At 41.2% G+C, this 18,723-nt stretch overlaps 1 protein-coding gene across 1 annotated transcript in view; it reads left to right on the top strand.

The window, feature by feature from the left end:
- The first annotated feature begins 14,119 nt into the window (after positions 1–14,119).
- ALCAM (activated leukocyte cell adhesion molecule) overlaps positions 14,120–18,723 on the top strand; it is a 119,414-nt gene continuing 114,810 nt past the window's right edge. Inside the window, exon 1 of the mRNA XM_054086899.1 lies at positions 14,120–14,458. Within this exon, the coding sequence (XP_053942874.1) occupies positions 14,380–14,458 (79 nt within the window). The 5' untranslated portion in view covers positions 14,120–14,379. The remainder of the gene's footprint in view (positions 14,459–18,723) is intronic.

Here is an 18,723-nt window from a genome sequence, read left to right as displayed (position 1 = left end):
TGGAAAAAGAATCTTGCCCCCAGTAGGAATATGATGCGAGGAAACCAATGCTGTTACGCAGCGTGTGTCTACAGCACCAACGGCTGGTACTGCTTAGGGTACCGAGAGTAATATAATAATAAGAGCTCACAGCAGGTTAAGGCAGCCACATACTTACAGAATTTCATGAAGAACTTCTGCAGGCTGTGATGGCTGTATCTAGGCTAAAAGACAACAGAGATATCCTACATACTCTTCCAAAAAGTTATTGCCCTGAATCAGCTATTAAGACAGTTCAAGGCAAACAGGATGGACTTAGGTAAGTGCATAAATACAATAATTCTTCAGGTCAGCAGTAACTTATGCAAAAATACTTGATGCCTTTTGGCAGTCCAGGAAAGCTTTGATAAATATATACTAAAGACAAGTAAAAATATCAATGCCTTATTAAACTGTACAAGAATCTGTTTATTAAGATTAGCTTGCATATGCTGCACAAGAACATTAAGACTAGTGTTGCTTCTTGAACATATCATTGGAGTAAATTTGAATAATCAAAAGAAATTAGTCATGGACAGCAGTTGTGCAAAAATTATCTTACCAGGCAAAGTTTTAGGTCAAATGATATCTTTTTTTTTTCTCAAACTTACTATCATAAAATAAAATAGTTCTAAAATTAATAATAAAAAAGACGAAAACCAAGAATATGACTTAACAGGTGTACAATGTATCCCTGCAATTTGTTCTTACTGTTGTAGTTTCCTATTCAGCTTCCTACCAGTTGCAACTGAACAATTTTTCCAACTTATTAGAGTAGTTAACTCTGAAGTTAATAGATTGCTGATCAGAAGGGGATGGAATTTCCAAAATTACTTCCAATTTACTCTTTCCCTTTTAGAGACATATATACCTTCATGTGTAGCCATTGTGTCTGTTTCTTGTGTTTAAACAGTAGGAATCATCAGTAACAGCAGCTGCTCTGCATGAGGAGTATGGTATTCTTCTGAAAAAAACAAGACACGGTTCCTACAGGCCTTCACCATAAACAGCCTCAACACTCTGAATCACACCAAGAGCCACACCTTTCCATCCACCTTTTCCCATGAGTGTTCAATAAGGGTGATGGTACTGCCTATCTTTGGATCAAGACTTAGGGTCTCAGTAGGAAAAGGTCAGAACAAGTGCAAATATTTATAACGATGACTACATCAACTGTAATAGTCATACAACGAATAGATGAAGAACAAAAGGACCTCTGTCCCCCATGGTTTTCAGATAGCCTTGCCTACGTCCAGTTTGTTTATAGGTTAATAGCATGTCTATAGGTTAATTGCATATCTAAGATCTTAAGGATGTTTTTATCAAATTTAAAAATTCAAATCAGCCCATCATAGTTTATTTCATTACATACAGATAAAAATCATATTTAACCAACATAACCTAAAACATAATGTTTCAGCAGGACTTATCTTCAGTAATGTCTTTGAACAAATACCTTGAGAGGGCAATCTGCTGTCAGAGGAGGATAATGCACCCAATAAAATGACCTTGTGCCAATATATTAGCTCTCCTGTCATCTCTGGCTCAGCTTTCCCCCTGCTCTTCATTCTGGTCCTTGTGGTTGGCAGCTATTAAAATAACAAAGACCACAGTATATGACTTGAATGCAAAGGAAATACATTAGCATGCTGTCTACCTCCTAACAATACTGTTTTCCAGGTTATCCATGATTTCTGCAAAGGTTCCACATACACTTTGGGAAGGGCATGAAGGATTCAATACTAGAGAGGAGTTGCATTAAAAAATTCTCAAATTCAGAATTCTTAAGGTTTCTCTAAGAAATCAAGTGGTGCACTTCAAGAGTTTTTCTCAAGGGCAGCTTATTCTCAAGCAGCTTTCAGAAGAAGAAACAAAATGGTAAAGATGACAGGGTAGTATTAGTATTTTTGGGACATTGTAGGCATTCCCAATTCTTTTACAGACCTAAAGGCTGATTCAGGAAATCACACTGCACTCCCTGCCTCAGTATCCCAATCTGCAAAGTATGAATAATGATACTGACATACTTTCTTAAAGTGCTTTTGGAATTGTGTATGATGAGCACTTCATAGAAGCTCTGTGTAAGTATTATCATTCTTTTTTTTTTTTTAATTTGAGAGGCACTTAGATTTAAGTATTATAGATGCCATCTTTAAGAACCTCTTAAGACCTCAGAATTTCATTCATACAATGTAAGAATGACATGGCTATGCCATCCCACATGTCATCAAGCATTATTTGAAAATGCAACATTAATTTGGCACGAGCTCGGTTAGAGACTCAAATCCTTCTAGTTGCCATGTTAGAGGATTTCACTTTTCAAGGGGTTCATTCCTCTCCAAAGTGATATGACATGCAAAAAAAGAGCCCAAGATGTATGCAAAGATTAGTTGCAGTAGTTCAAAAGAAAGTGGAAATCTTTCTGCTTCACAGTAAAATTCACTTCAGTAATTTACTGCTTCATTTATGCCTCCTGAAAACTTCACCTCACTTCTCATAAAACTGAAATTTTGTAACTGCTGCCCTGTTTCATTGAAGAAAGGGACTGGTACTAAACATCTGCATCCCCTTCACATTTCCAAATTCACATGAGAAAACAAAAATGCTCAGAGATTTATACTTGAGGAGCAGGTGAGTGAATGCATGCAAGATGCATAAGAATCACAATTAATGTATCCATTTTCTGATATGTCTTTGTTTAAATAGATTTTACAATTGTGTCACAAAGAACAGTGAGCAAAAGTTTAGTTTGAGGATCAAAAGGGTCTTCACCGTGCATCACACAGTTGTAAACATCCTTATCCTTGTATAAATGCATCTTCATACCTTGGACTACATATTGAATATACAATTCTATTGGTGAGTATGTGACACAACTGCTATCTTGTGTGTGACATTATCTATTAATAAAGCTATATAAAGCTATAATAAGCATGTTTACTTGTAGTGACTATACAGCACCTTCTAGTATGGAGTGAATAAAAAGAAGTCCAAAACAGAAAAGAAAATTAAAACAATGGGCCAGAAGTCTGGAAGGTATAAGACTTGTTTTGGGTTAGCCCTGGAAGTCAGATCAGCACACTCCCAACCCCTTTCCAGCTGCTCACTCACTCCCCTCATTGGGATGGGGAAGAGAATTGCAAGAGTAGAAGTGCAAAAACCTGTGGGTTGAGATAAAGCTAGTTTAATAGGGAAAGCAAAAGTCGCATTCACAAGCAAAACAAAATAAGTAATTCATTCACCTCTTCCCATGGCAGGCAAGTGTTCTGCCATCCCCAAGAAAGCAGAAATCCATCACGCATAATGGTGATTTGGGAAGACAAACGCCATAACTCCAAACGTCCCACCTCCTCTCTTCTTCCCCAGCTTTTATCGCTGATTGTGATGTCATCTGATCTGGAGTATCCATTTGGTCAGTTGGGGTCAGCTGTCCCAGCTGTGTTCCCTCCCAGCCTCTTGTGCACCTGTAGCCTACTTGCTGGTAGGGCAGTGTAAGAAGCAGAAAAGACCTGGACATGTGTTAAGCACTGCTCAGCAATATAAAAAACATCCTTCTATTTTTAGCACTGTTTTCCTCACAGATCCAAAACACAGCACCATAGGGGCTACTATGAAGAAAAGTAACTCTATCCCAGCCAAAATCAGGACAAGACTATAGGTGAATTTACAAGTAGCAGGAGAAGCCCATGCTGCTGAGCTCAGTATCCAGTGATGAGGAAATGAAAATCAAAGTTAAGGGATTCTTGCTCGAGGTGACAGCCAGAGGAAGATGTGTAGTAAAGAGCGGGGAGAAGAACTGACTGGCAGGTTTAAGGCTGCTGGGCTGCAGACAAGAAGATAGGTAGAAACCTACCTGTGGGCTAAGACAAATGACTTGAAGTCCAAGGGAACTAAGAAATATACAGATATATGGACTGAGAGTGGCAAAGAACAGTAAAAGAAATAATGGGATGCAGGAGGAACATCTTGTCGATATGAGACACAGGAGTCTTCAACAATGGGAGAATAGGGTGAGCAGCAAGTGTGAAAATATATCTGAACTCTGGGTAGCAGAATCAAGAGAATAAATTGCCCTCTCTAAAATGTCATGGACTAAAAATGTTAGTTCAAATGCAAGCAGAAAGATCTTGATAAGTCTGCTCTGAGTAAAATTCCCTTTCTTGTTAATAACTGCAGTTTTTCAGAACATTTGTGCCAGGAAAGTTTGAATTCTTTTGACTGCCATCCCTAGCAAAGAACTGTTTCACACATACTGAAAGAATGTGAATCTGACCTTGAAACCACTATGGGCTACCTCTTGCAGAGCCTGATCCTGAGAGAGATGATAACAACTGTCTTTCAATCTTTGAGTTGCAGAGTGCTAGTAAATAAAATTGGTAAAATACGTCTATTAGTTATTCACCATTATCATGAACTTTCAGCACTCTGTAAGAAAAAAAGCCACTGAAGCATTGCTTCTACAATTGCACTGATTTTAGCCACTGCAAACACAAGGGGCAGCCACCCTAGTTAGTCTCTTTAATAAGGATGCGCCAGCCATCGGTATTACCTTCTAGGATGTGACTCAACAGTGGTCCCTAATCTAATAATCTGTGCTTATCTTTTCTGCCAATATGCTCAGCGTCATAAATATTCTTCCCAAATATGTCTTCACAGTTTCTTGAAGATAATGAAAAGGTCATTTTTATGAAAATGCGTCTCCTACTTTAATTTCTGCAAATCAAAAATTTCTTCAGGTTTGATTTGATTTTTTCTACAATTGTATTTTGCTTTAATGTAAAAATGTAAAGTGCAGAATGCTGTGAACTATTAACTAGAACCAAGATTATGTATTATTTGCCATATTTTATTGTGGATGCACATTTGTTTAATCCTGAAACATTTGATATAGTAGATTGGCAATGTCTTAAAAAATCTTTCTAGACAGATCCTACCATTTTCTTCTTTTCAAAGGGTGAACTTTTCTGCAATGAACTCTTCTGCAAATTTTTATAGAATATCTCACCTTTGAATTTTTACATATGCAAAAATGCAGACTTTAGGGTCACTTGAGTTTAAAAACTTCCTTTTCCAGAGAATCATGTCAATCTCACAATGCCTCGTTGCCCCATTTGTAAAACAAGAATAACGTTTTTCTTTCCCTCGAAACCACCCTTTGCTCATCCTGTCTACTTAATCTGTAAACTCCCTGTAGCAGGAGGTCTTCCTTACTTGAGAATAGCAAAGCTATTTAAAGGGAGTTCAAGCACTTCAGAGCCTTTTGTACTAATGCAACATATGTGTTAGATAACAATCATTATTTCTACATGGCTGATTCTCAACTCCATACCCTATCCCTCCTCACCTTCAAATATGTCGGTACATTTCTATTAGTTTGATAAAAAAAAAAAAAATACATTTTAGTCACTGAATCCTTCTTATCAAGGGCTGATTTTACCTCTGAGGAATGAGCACTGCATATGTAAGGGAGATATTCAACAATTTCCCTCTAAGCTGTGCTGGAATCCAAACAGTCTGGTCTTAAAAGCCTTTCAGTCCTCAAGCATGTGAAAAACAATTCTCAAATTTAGCCTTGGTACAGGTATCCAGTTAAAGGACAGAAGATCAAAAACATTTTTCCAAGTATCTGACAACAACAGGGTCCTGAGGAACATGTGATCAACCAACAGCCTTTTTGTCCCTTGAAGAAGACCCATTCCTTCCTTAACCAGCCAGCAGACTGGGAAGAAGCTACTCCTTTCATTTGCTCAGGAATTCCTTTTTTTCTAATCTGCAAGTGCTGATGTAGCACAATCAGGGGCAGACGCACTGCACTAAAGGTTGCAAGGAAGAAACTGCAATGCTGGAACGTAGTCAGTGAATTCATTTTAATGGTTCTGCACATGGCTAGATGAAAAAAAGCATCATTAATTTCCTGATGACCCTCTCCTCCAAGTTAACGAATGAAAGCTACTCATGTTAAAAAGCATGCAGCATGAGAAGGTCTGCTGCTACCACGAAGACTTTAAGGAAAAAACGATAAGCAGGGTTTGAAGTAATACCGGTCACATAAGGAAGCTGCCCAGGTTTGGGATGTACAGAATACAATGTGCTAGCATTGCAAAGCAATGTGAATCTCGTACTAGCTCTTTTTTTTTTATTTTATTTCCTCCTTTTCAATTTTTATTTTGTTGCACAGCTCAGAGAAGCAGTACTTTCAAGGAGCTGAACCCTGCAGTGTAGTACAGGAAACACACCTTCACAACTCAACACTAATTCATCAGTCTTCCAATGCATGATCCAGGTTCTTTGCTTCACCCAAGACAAAAAGGGAAGAAAACTGCTGTTGAAGAAGGGGTAACAGATTTCCTTCAGCTCATGTAAGTCCTGAGTAGCCGTGAAAGGCTCAAGCTATCCGCTGTCCTGTCCATCTTCCACAGAGACCTATCGGTTGCTCTAAATTCCACTGTTTTTTCAGCCACAAGCAGACCTAAAACCACTTTGTCTCCACTTAGGTTCATCAAATGCAAACTCAGATTTGTCTTGTCACCTAGCTTTCAATTGTTATCAAATTATATTCTGCCAAGAATCCCACTTGTATCAACTGTACTATTTATAATGTAAGATGCTGAAACACTTTGAGAACAAGTGGCAAAAAGTAGCTCTTAAAAACATTTATTTTTTCTAAGTTTATCTTTCCTTTTTTGATACGTTTCTCCTGCTTCCCTTTTCAGATTTTTATCCTTGGACCTCTCTCCTCTTATCTTAAGATAAGTCGTTTCATAGTTTCTTCTTTATCATAGGTAAGAATAAAGTGGAGATGAGATGGAACTAGAGGACCATCTTCTTGCTTTCTCCTTTGAACATGGCAATAGTCTATTGCTGAGAATGAGCTATAGACCAGACTCCTATTTCAATTCTTCCACACCTTACCTTCCAAACTTCCTATCAAATACACCTAAATTTCCATCCTTCCTTTCATCCTTGTTTTCATAATGCAAAGGAGAACATCTGCAACATCCCTTGATGTATGACTGCTCTGAGTGAGTTGTCTCCACTTTCCTCCCCTTGGCTAGGTTTGAAAATTAAATATGAACACACTACTACAGGCAGATGAATTTCACTGATTTGACTACCAGTCTTAATTCTGATCTTTAAATTTGTTTTTATTACCTTTCTCTATCTAACATAAACAGAGAGTGGTTTTAGGTATGGGATTGAGAATGAAAACTTAGGAAGCCTGAATTTTAATCTTAGATCACCATTGCTTTTTTGAAATAGATCTGTGTAAATCTGTTCATCTTTCTAGGGATCAGCAGCTTCTCTAACGTCACATGCTGTGACATTTGTGTCCCTGCCCATGACAGGGGGGGGTTGGAACTAGATGATCTTTAAGGTTTCTTCCAATCCAAACTATTCAAGGATTCTATGGTTCTATATGCTGCCAAGCACTTATTGCTCTCGGAAGTATCTCAATTCCTCAAATGAAAGGTGGGACATAAGTGAAAGCTATTTGAGTATTTGTCTTACACAGATGTCATGATTTGAGGCTTAATCAGTGTTAAGACCCTCATATGAGAAATTTCTCAGTACCAGTCTCCTGATTAGATTTGATCAAGCTGATTTTTAAAATTACATAGCTCGTGCAGAAATCAGTGATACAAGTAAGAATTTGAAATTTTTCACCAAAACCAGGCAGAGCACCTTTTTTGTAAAAAGGAAGTTAAAATTAATTTGGAATACAGTGACATTTAAATGGTCTTTCATTGTTGACACAGGAGTGAGTACCTACGGTACTCACAGTCCATTGCTGCTCTGTGGGATTGCTCCCCCCAGCACTTTAGCAAGGGAACTCCATGAGGAAAGACCCACTTCTTGATACTTCAAGAACTCCGATTCACCTCCCATCCCACACTCCAGAAGCTGTTATGGCATTCCTACTGCTGTTCCAGCACTATGTCCCATAATCCCAAAATGATTACAGATTGCTTCCTCACTCACAGCACGGTAGCAAAGATAAAAGCAGGATGATGACCAAAAAGGGCCTCCAGTCTCCTCTGTTGCTCTGCGAGGTTGCTGTCTGCACTTATACTGGCAGTACAGGTAGAAGCAGGCAACAAAGGTCCAGATTTGTTAGCTGGCCCAGATTATGCCAGAGCGGACCTTGCAAACACGTTAGTCCAAGTCTTAGCTGCAAGCAACAGCAAGGAACAGACGGGGAGATGCTTCCAGGCAAGGCTGATGCCAAGACCAACCCCACTTTGCTCCATTAGGAATAGCCCTCAGGAAAGGTTCTTCAGCCCAAGAAACAGCTTCACAAGTCAGGTGTTGGCTGAGTCCTTCTGAGAACTGTGCTCCGCACCACTTGAGACACATGGAAGTCCAGCTTGCATGCAGGCAGACTAGCTGTGGGTAATTGTCAGGAGATGGCTGGAGTCACCAAACAGGGCAAAGAAACCCATCAACATCCTTGTAAAACACATGACACTATGCTCTTTCTTGCTCCTTCACAGCATGCAAACATTGCAAGCCACATGTTGCAGAAATGCTTGCAGGATGTTTTCTGGCAGAATGTGTCATGTCTTGCCAGGGATGCTCCTCCTTATGGAGGCAGAGGGGGGAAGTCACTTCCTATACTATTAAGGTGTTTTCCTGCTACAGTCAAGTACCACCAAGGACCAGAAAGCACAAGAAGTCAAAGAACTTGGTCTTACAGGTGATGAGAAAGGGGGAAACAAAGTAATAATTTTAGCAGTGTTAATGATCTCATTCTTTCTATAACAGGTGTTTTACATCTCCAACACATCATCAATGCTAATCTTCACACTCTGCCACTTTGATTTCCACTGGATTTTCATACAAAAACCAATTCTTTATCCTCAAATGCAGCTTTCATAATGAAAAAAGGGACCTGAACTCTGAAAATTGCTCACTTTTACCTGCCTGAGACCTGTTCTTAAGAACACAGAGGAAAAGGCAACTGAGTCTTCACAAAAGGCAAGCAGGTGGCCAGCAGTCGATATAAACTGGTCCAAATGAAAGAAGTGGATTGATTTTGCTCTTTCTGCATTTCTCAGTTACCGTGTCAATCTCCTGCGGCTTTTGTACTTTTTGTGCATAAGACCTGCCTCTAGTCAAATCTTGTTGTATTGTTCTTGTTTGCTTTTTTTAAGGCAGATCATAAACTTTCAAAGATAGTAATCACCATCTAACCTTCAAACTCCTACCTCCCATCTTCCACTCACATTTTATGAAAATTTTGTCTCACCTGAAGGCATTCTGGGTATTTTGTATGCAAGTATAATGTCATTTTAATGAATGTTTGTACAGTACTCGTCCTTTAGTTAAATTATGCAACAAACAGGTGCAATGGACATGGGTAATAGGAAAATAAGTTTGTTTCAAGAGCCTAATTACTATGCTGATCACTATAAAAAAACACTGGTAGGCATTTGCTGATTTTTTTGTATAGGATCATTTTTGCAGTGAAGAAATACTGGAAACACAGGTTCCAGGTATTGTTCCACTGCAATTTTGGGGGGTTGTTTATTTATTCCAACTACATGGGTCTCATTTACTTAGACCAGAGACAGCCAAATTTGCAAATAGCTGCAGAAATGCCAGCAAGTAGGTTTTCTTCTTTGCTACTATTGGTCATAGTTCATTTTTAGCCCACTTTTGGTTTTTAACCATTTTCTATTTGTGTCCTGCATGTTCTGTTGCAAATACCTTACAATCTAGAGAGGCTTTACCACAGACGGGTGATCTAATTCAGAAACACTTTGCTACTAGTTATCCTCATGTGCTGATACTGAGCAATGCAAGATAATTCCTGACAAACACAAGTATTCTACAGCGGCTTGTAACTTAATCAGGCAAAGTCAGCAAAAGACTCTGCTTAACCTCATCATGCTTTGGCTCAGATCTGCAGAGCCCAGTGTTTAAAGGTATTCAAGTGCCTAAGGGAGCTGGAAACACCTTGTGGATTTCCCAGTGTCATAAAAACATGGCCCAAGTCCCTGGTGATTCACTAACAATTCCTTCAGCAATGTCGTAACTGGCAATAAGGATTCCATCCAGCCTTAATCCTTGATGTTAAATAATGTTGCAATGAGGAAATTACAAATTACAAGAATCTATCCTCATGCAGGTATCTTCTGAATTAACACCTTTAACTTAATAGTATTCAGCTAAACTAGCAGTACCAGATTTACACGCATACAAAGCTGGATGTTGTGTCCAATAGTTGTCTTACAAATCAAGTTCAGTTTCAACAACAGAAGGCTTCCATTTTCAGACTGTACCACTGAATGCTGAGCCAGAATAGCAAACCCAGTTTCACAGACATAATATTAACTATCCTCCAAGACTAAAGCTTCTTCACTCACTATTGATAACAGATTAAACTACCAGGATTGTTAAGCAGTATTCTCTACTATTCTTGGTAGAAACTTGCTTCCAAAGTAACTATTCTATGCATCTATTGTAAATAGTATACTACACTTTAGTTTAACCAAAACTCTTTGTTATGGTGTACAACAATTATTAATGGATTATACTTTTAATCCACTTTGTCACATAAATAGAAAATCTATGGTTTGATAATATTGAGCATTTATCAAAGAAATTTTTTTATTAGTAGTGCTTTTCAAACACAGAGTTATTTCCTACCTGTTTTTTATTTGCACTAATAAGTATTTTAAGTTCTTCAAAATAAATATTTATTTTGGACTTTAAAGCCAGGCAGTTGCTGCTTTCCCAACAGATCAGCAACTTACTCATACTCCCATAAACTTCAACTGGAAGAGAGGCATGGGACAAGAAAACAATCTGTAAAAACCCCAAATCTATATTCTAAAAGACCTTAAAGGAATTAATTACAAATTCCAGAATTGAGGACAGTTGAAATGACATAGCATATAAAGATATCTTTAATAATTATCTTGACAATTTCTAATCACATTTAAATTCCTGTAAAGTTATCAAAATATTTGAGTAATCTGAGTTTGAGATGTTTTCTACTTACTCAAAAATCAAAGAATTCCTTTCAAGAGAAAGGTAGAAAAAGGTTTGAAGAGAAATTACAAAGGAGTGAGTTAAAGCGTAAATAAACCCGACTTCTGATTTAAGCATTATATCCTTAATGTAATCTTCTGCATTTCTCATATTTCTTATAGACTTTTAACAATGCAGCCAGTATTGATTTGAGAGCAAACCAGTCATTGAATAATTTTTCTGAATACTGTCTTAAGCATAAATTATAAGATGATTCTATATGTTTTGACTGTTTGAAATGCATAGTGCTGTAGCTTGCCTTTTTTTAGTCTCTGTACCATGCTTTTGGAAATTATTTGCAATATTCACAAAGACTTCCTCATCCCCACTCCCACTGACAAAAAAATACATATCACTCATTATTTTGATGCAAATGAGGGAATAGTTAATAATCTGCTTTAAAAACAAGGTGCCTGGCTGTTATTTAATTCCCTAAGCCATTTCAAACTACATATTTGTATTTATACAAATCAATCTCACCATTGTCATGTCACAATAAAACATATACTAAGAGCACCTGTGAGTTCAGGCCTATAAGCCCTTTCTTCTTCTATGTTTGCTTGTATTTAGATAATTTTTAGAGTTTGATTTTTCTGTCTTTTCTCCCAGTCACAATCCTACTGGATTCAGCAATCTTGCCTACATCAATAAAGAAGGCAGGATTAGGCCCTTAACTTATAATGGAGCCCAAGTTCTTGCAAAAAACAGCACATGGTATTAAAAGCACTAGAAGTTAAAAAACAATTAGGAATACAGCTCTGAACTGGATTAGGTGGTCATTTTAATGCAATTCTACAAAATGCCTCTCCCAAGATTTTGAGGGACTCATAGGCTCTACAGCAATGAAAATACTAAATAACCCTACTAATGAGGACTCTACTGCTTTTAAACATGCAAGAAAAAAAATGAATGGAAAATATTAATTGGCCTCAACATGAAGGCAAAAAAGATGATTAATCTTAAAAGTAGTAATTTTTTTTTTAGTCTGCTTAGTAAATGCCCATAGAAAGAAATCTGCTGAGAAAAGAAAGGATGAGAGAGGTATGCTGAGCACTAAGCCCAGAAACTAAGATATTTTTAAAACTGATTGGATAGCATGCCTTTCACAATAAGAATAATGTAATAATGTGGACGAACAGAAGAATGTTTTGAATTGAAGACAATGCTTTAGACTTAGAGTTCTTAAAGCAAAATATTCTTACTTCACTTTACAGAAAACAAGCATGATACACAGTGAAAAAAATACACAGGCTGTGTAGTCTAAATCTACTCTGTAGTTGTTAGTCATCATGAAAACAGTTTTGAGAATAGCAGATATATTTGCAGAACAGACTGGTTAAATTTGTCTTTGATTTCCAGGAGTTTTGAGGAAGCTCCCATCTAAGAATTCACAACATCACATGGTGAAGTGAGATAAAGCACTCAACACTTTAGATTTCACTACTAGAAAAGTCCCTCTGGAGAGACCATATGATATGCATTATTCATATTTTCAGGTTTTGGACATGGGACTTACTTCACATGACAGCATCGGCTACATGTTGATCACACTGCACTGCTCGCCGAGAAACTTGCTGTGTGATCTCAGGGTGCTTATTCCTCTCAGTATGAAACAGCACCGCTTACTCAGACTGAAACAGTAAAGCGCTGTGCATGAAAGCACCATTTCTGGATTACATTACTTTGATGAACAATCTTTTTGACCTTTAGGGCAGCCGACTTCCAGAAGTGCCGAGTGATCCCCCATTTGCCCTTCAGCACATTTCTTTGTGCAACCAAGTGTTGTGAAGTCCCTTCCCTCCCCTTTACCCAATTCTTTGCTAAATTAGTTTAATCGGATTAAACTGTTTGTTATCATCTTTGGTTCCTTTTTTATTTTTCATTTTGGCTGAGGGAGAGCATAAAAGAGGACCCATTACATTTTTAAGCGAACACCACAAGGAGTATTGTCATTAATTTGGGGTTTTTTTAGCTTTTGGTTTGGAATACTGGCTTCCAACATGCATCCTGAGCGCACACCTAGAGGAGCAGCCCATGACCTGAGCAAATGCAAAATGAGGGGTGGGTGAAGAGGGTCCGAAGAGCCCCCATGCCCCGAGCAGATACAAAAGAGGGGGTGGCCAAAGATCCTCCATGCCCTGAACGGATGCAAAAGAAGAGGTGGGCAAAGAGGGTCCAAAGAGCCCCGTACCCCAAGCAGATACAAAAGGAGAGGTGGGTGAAGAGGGTCCAAAGAGTCCCCATGCACTGAGCAGATGCCAAAGGAGGGGTGGCCAAAGAGCTCCCACGCCCTGAGGAGATGCAAAAGAAGGGGTGGGAGAAGAGGGTCTGAAGAGCCCCTACGCCCTGAGCAGATGCAAAAAAAAGGGTGGGTGAAGAGCACCCATGCCCCAAGCAGATGCCAAGGAAGGGCGGACAAAGAGGGTCTGAAGAGCCCCCATGCCCCAAGCAGCTACAAAAGGAGAGGTGGGCAAAGACAGTCTGAAGAGCCCCTATGCACCGAGCAGATACGAAAGGAGAGGTGGGTGAAGAGGGTCTGAAGAGTCCCCATGCCCCAAGCAGATGCAAAAGAAGGGATGGACGAAGAGCCCCCAAGCCCCGAGCAGATACATAAGGAGAGGTGGGAGAAGAAGATGCTAAGAGCCCCCGTGCCCTGAGGAGACGCCAAAGGAGAGGTGGGAGAAGAAGGTCCTAAGAGCCCCCATGCCTGAGCAGATGCAAAAGGAGAGGTGGACGAAGAGCTCCTACGCCCCAAGCAGCTACAAAAGCAGAGGTGGGTGAAGAGTCCCCATGCCCCGAGCAGATGCAAAAGAGCGGGTGGCTGAAGAAGGTCCAAAGAGCCCCCGTGCCCCGAGCAGATGCCAAAGGAGGGGTGGCCGAAGCCCCCCTCACTTCCCACCGCACGGCCCACCGCCCAGCGCTCCCGGGGCGGCCGCACACCCCTCCCCAGCCCGGGGGGGGCTGCTCCCCGCGGGGCGGGGCCCGGGCTGCGCGGTCCCGGGGCGGGGGGTGCGGGGGGGGCCGGGCCAGCGCCGCTCGGCTCCGCCTCCCCCGCCGCAGCTCTCAGTCCTGGAGCGCCGCTCGGCTGCCAGAGGGGAGCCGCCACCTGCTCCGGTGCGGAGTCGCTCCTCGCTGGGAAGGGAGAGAGCAGCCGCCCGCGCTCCGGGAAGTTACCGCTCCTCTCGGGGAATTGCCGCCGCCGCCTCCTCCTCCTCCCGGTCTCGGAGGAGGAGAAATCGCCACCGCGCTCCGAGAGGGAAGAGCCCCCTTGGGCGCTCCGCTCCGCCGCTCCTTCCATCCCTCCCGGTCCCGCCGCGGGCAGGCGGGATGATGGAGCCCCCCGCCTGCTCCTCCCGCCGCCGCCCGCTGCTCTGCCTGCTGCTCGCAGCCCTTTGCCTGCCGCCAGGTGAGCGCCCGTCGCGGCCGCGCCGAACTCAGCGGAGGATGGGGGAGGCTGGGACCGCCGTGCCCGCCCTTCCCTCGCCCTCCGACACCTACCGCGGGGGTCGCTCCCGGCTCTCGCTGCCCTCTCCGCATCCCGCTTGGAGGAGCGGGCGGGGGATGCTCCCCTCGTGCCTCCCGCCCCGGGATGCCGCATCCCCTCCGGGGCGAGGCAAGGAGGCGGTGGTGCGTCGCTTTATCCCCGTGGGAAGCGGCGGTGCGGTCCCTCCGGGGCGTTGTCGCCGGGAAGCGAGCGGGCAGGGGCGCGGGAGGGAGAAGCTGAGGGCTGCTTCGCCCTTCTCCAACTTCGGAGTTCCAGCCGCTTCTCTTTCTCTCCCCTTCCTCGCCATCCATCGGTGCCACCCGTGGCCGCGCCCGGCTTCCCGCGGGGGTCGACGGCCGCTTTTCGCTCTTGGCCGGGAGGAGTGGCGGTGGTGCCCGCGGGGCTAAATCCGGCGCTAAAGCATCACCGCTGTCACCTTCCCCCGCCCGGGCAGCTGGCTGGGACAGCGGCGGCGGCGTGGGATAAGGATGCTCCGGGTTCGCGTGGGGAACTTCCCTCCGCTCTCCCGGTTCTCTCCGTTAACAAAGCGCTCTCGAAGCTCTCTGTGGAAGTAGGAAGGCGCAGGGAGTGCTAAACGCTCTTAATTGTTCTGGGAATATTTTGGCCGTGAGGTGTTTGTAGGCTTTATTTTGTAAATATTGAGCGTGAAAGTGAAGTCTGAGGGAGAAAGCTGTGAAGTGAGGAGTTCCGCATTCGACGCGCAGACCGTCTCATTATTCTTGTAGAAAGAGCGTCAGCCTGTGGTAACAATTTGTATTGCTTTAAGAAATGGGCTTTGCCTTTACGTGCCTGCCTTTGCAGCGGCGAAGGGTTTGCACAAGTCTTGGAGTTCGTGTTTTTTCGTTCCTCGCTGTTCCGTGCTCTCCAGTTAACCATTTACGGGCAGAACATGCCCATCGAAACAGAAGAACAAACCTCTTTCACTAGATGTATTTATGTTTATTTCGTACAAGCTTTGGTTGACCAGAAAATGAGCTACAGAGCTTTGGCAGCTTACCCTAATTTCAATTAGAATAGTAAAAAAGCTTCTAACAGAACCAAAGGGGGTATTGGAACCACAAGCAATGTGTCAGGTTGTTCTGCTAAGCTTTTGCTTTTGCAAATACGGTGTGTAATCACTGTAAGGTGTAAGAAGTGTTAGCCTCAGTGGCAGTTTACAAAGAATACTGGTGTCTGTGATGTTGAAAAGTCTTCAGGAAATTTTGTTCATTTTACGGAATCTTAAAAGGCATGTGGAGTATCCTGAGAGAGAAACACTTCGGCTTCTAAGAGGCAAGACATGTCACTTATGGAGAAATTTGTCCCGGTAAATAGGAAATTATCTCACTGATTGTGTGACTGTCTGCATTTTCCCATTGAAGGAGACCTGCAATCATAACATATTTTATCTGAAGGGTTATGTTGATGGAGGTTTATAGCGCTTGATCACCTATGCTCTAAATAGGCTGGAGGTAAAACCATTTACCTAGTTTTTTCTTCTCTTAGCTTCTTCTGTGCCCCTCAAGGAGAAGCTCAGGCTCACCGTGTAAGCAAGTATACGTAGGGAGTAACCAGCCTCTCCTCAGGTTAGAAACTCTCCCTGCAGAAAATGCCTGGAAAGCCTAATAGAACTAGTGGCTTGAACCTTCTCAGTTTATTCTGCTAAGTATAAAAGATACTTGAATATAGAAGAAGTATCTGTAAAAAGGTCTTGATATTACTGTATACTTCAGACTTATTTCTCCTTGTGATCTCAGCAGTTTTAGATGATAGTTAACTCGCTATCTTCTGCAACAAATTCTGGATATATTACTGGTATCATGGTGCTTGGCGTTCAGGAGTTCCACTTTGCATTTGCCTATGGAAAACAAAAGATAAGCTATTAAAAGCATATTCAGAGTTGATGTGCATCAAGTGTAAATCTCGCCAGCAGTATTCAAGCTGACTGGGAATCCCTATGAGAAATGTTGAGTTTCTTTCTTCATAGAATAAACTCACTAGGAAAATAGCCCTTAGTAAATAAAAGAAAGAAAAAAGGTGGTCCAGGTCCATGTTTGGTACTAGTAGAGACTAACTCTATGTCAGCTTAAATGAGAGCACCAGTTAAAACTTCGTACTGGTTTTGTTGTAATGGCTGTATATGAAAAGGAAGTCCACTTTTTAATTGGTGGCTAATCATGACCTTTGTAAAGCTTCTCTCTCCCTCCTACTTTCCCTTGAGTTATAGCTAAGAAGCACACAGTGTCTCATACTATGTTTCATTTCTCAAGACTAGTCACATATTACTATATTGCGTAAGGGTAGTAAAACTGTAATATGTAGTCTTCTTATTCACATGACAGTGTTCTCACTCTTGACTGTTTTTATCCTCATCTGTCTGGCATGACATTGATCTAGGGAAACTGGTTTTCTGCATTAAGATTTGAAGTTCACATGTTTTTTTTCTAAGCCTGGAAACGTTTGCACCATGTTTTGATGTGCCATGTGTCTGTGGTCTAATACACAGGTAGCAAAGCCATACTCAATTTTAAGCAAGCTGAAAATTATTTGCTTTGGGAAGTGTTTAATATGTTAAAAAAATTGGTGGGGTTTTTTTTTTTGTTTTTTTTTTTTCCTTTTGGTGTGAAAATGCTAGAAAAATCGCACAACAGAAATTAGTTTTCTTCTAGTGCTGTCTCTTCCTTTACTGGGTTTCTAGCACTTCTCGTAAGGCTGAGGGCAACAACAGAAATCATCCAGGTCTGTAAATCTCTGAAATTTCAGCCCATTGATTTTTACTGGAGAAAATATATGTTGCTATGTTCCTGAAATAAATATCTCTGTTGTAAGTCATATTTAATTCCAAGATATCTTATTTCCACTTTCCAGCCTGTACAAGAGTAATACCCTTCCTTACAGTATCATCCATTCTCCTTCCTGAAAGTAACCTAGGATGCTAATGTGTAATCCCAGGGTAAAGAGTTTCATCTGTCTTTGTAGTAGAAGTTAAGCTATTTGTTGGCTTATTTCCAGCAGAAAGTTTTGGGGAACTGAATCTCTAAATATTTACATGAGATGACACAGCAAGAGGAAAACAAAGAAAACTGCATTAAGTGTTTTCCACAATGCAAATTACATCTGTGGGATCAGGATAAACATATCTTCTCTAATTTTTTACAAATATCCTAATTCTGTAGTGTGATTTACAGTCTTAAGGTCAGAGAATGCCCACTGCAGGTTTGCATATCGTACAGAAGTACCTCGTATGAAAGCAAGCTTTTCTGTAGTGGCAATATCTTTAATATGTTGGCTGGTCATACCACATCACACCATCATGGGCTTTCCTTAAGTTGCTACCACACAGTCTTTCTGGAGAGTATTTTGTGTCAAGGTGCTTTTGGACTGGTTGAATAAAACAAAAGTAGATTGCAGAGTAGGAAACAGACTGCAGAGGAGGCAGGCCTACCTATATATACACTTTAAGAGACTGAATGTGCTAACTGGATAGGAACCATAATTTGTAATTGGATTTCCTAATTGGTCAGCATGTTAGTTTGGTCAGCATTCAGGTTTCCCTTTTTGTGACCTGCACTACATGACTGTGAGCATGATGGTCTCGGATAAGCTGGCTAAAGGTCTGGTCTGCAGTGCTTGTTCCACGGCTGTTTCACGTGTGGGAGGGTTTTTTTTTAATACTGCCATGCTGATTTTGAAAAGTGGGGTTTTTTGCATCACAAATAACATGGGTTTTTTTAGTATGGTTTTGTTTAGTTCTGCGAACTCTGATACAGAGCTAGACTTTACCTAATGGTTTTTGAGAGATACTGCCATATCTGAAAACCATAATCTTTGGGCTCTATGTTCAGTGCTCCTCAAGGTTCCTCTGGGTTGACTAGTATATAGGTTTTTCCTCTGGCAATACAAACTTTTTTATTAGAAAATGTGTTTAAACTCTAAGGGCATGCTTGTAAGAGAACTGAGGACCTGTTGCAATGCACTGATTTCTCGAGTTCCTCTGCTTTCATGAAAAATAGTTATGCTTCCATGCACTGATGCTCAAATGAGAGACTTTTCAAGAACTGTAAATGCTGTAGGGTGGTAATTAGAGTTGACTCGAGCAGAATGTAATTTTTCCAGGAAAAAAATGAATATTAACAACTCCCCTTGATTTGAAATTGTTGAGCGTTATCTTCCCTGAAGACAAGGCT

Source organism: Cuculus canorus, chromosome 1, assembly GCF_017976375.1.
Source record: "Cuculus canorus isolate bCucCan1 chromosome 1, bCucCan1.pri, whole genome shotgun sequence".
Lineage (NCBI taxonomy): Eukaryota > Metazoa > Chordata > Aves > Cuculiformes > Cuculidae > Cuculus > Cuculus canorus.
This window is presented reverse-complemented; position numbering and strand designations above follow the sequence as displayed.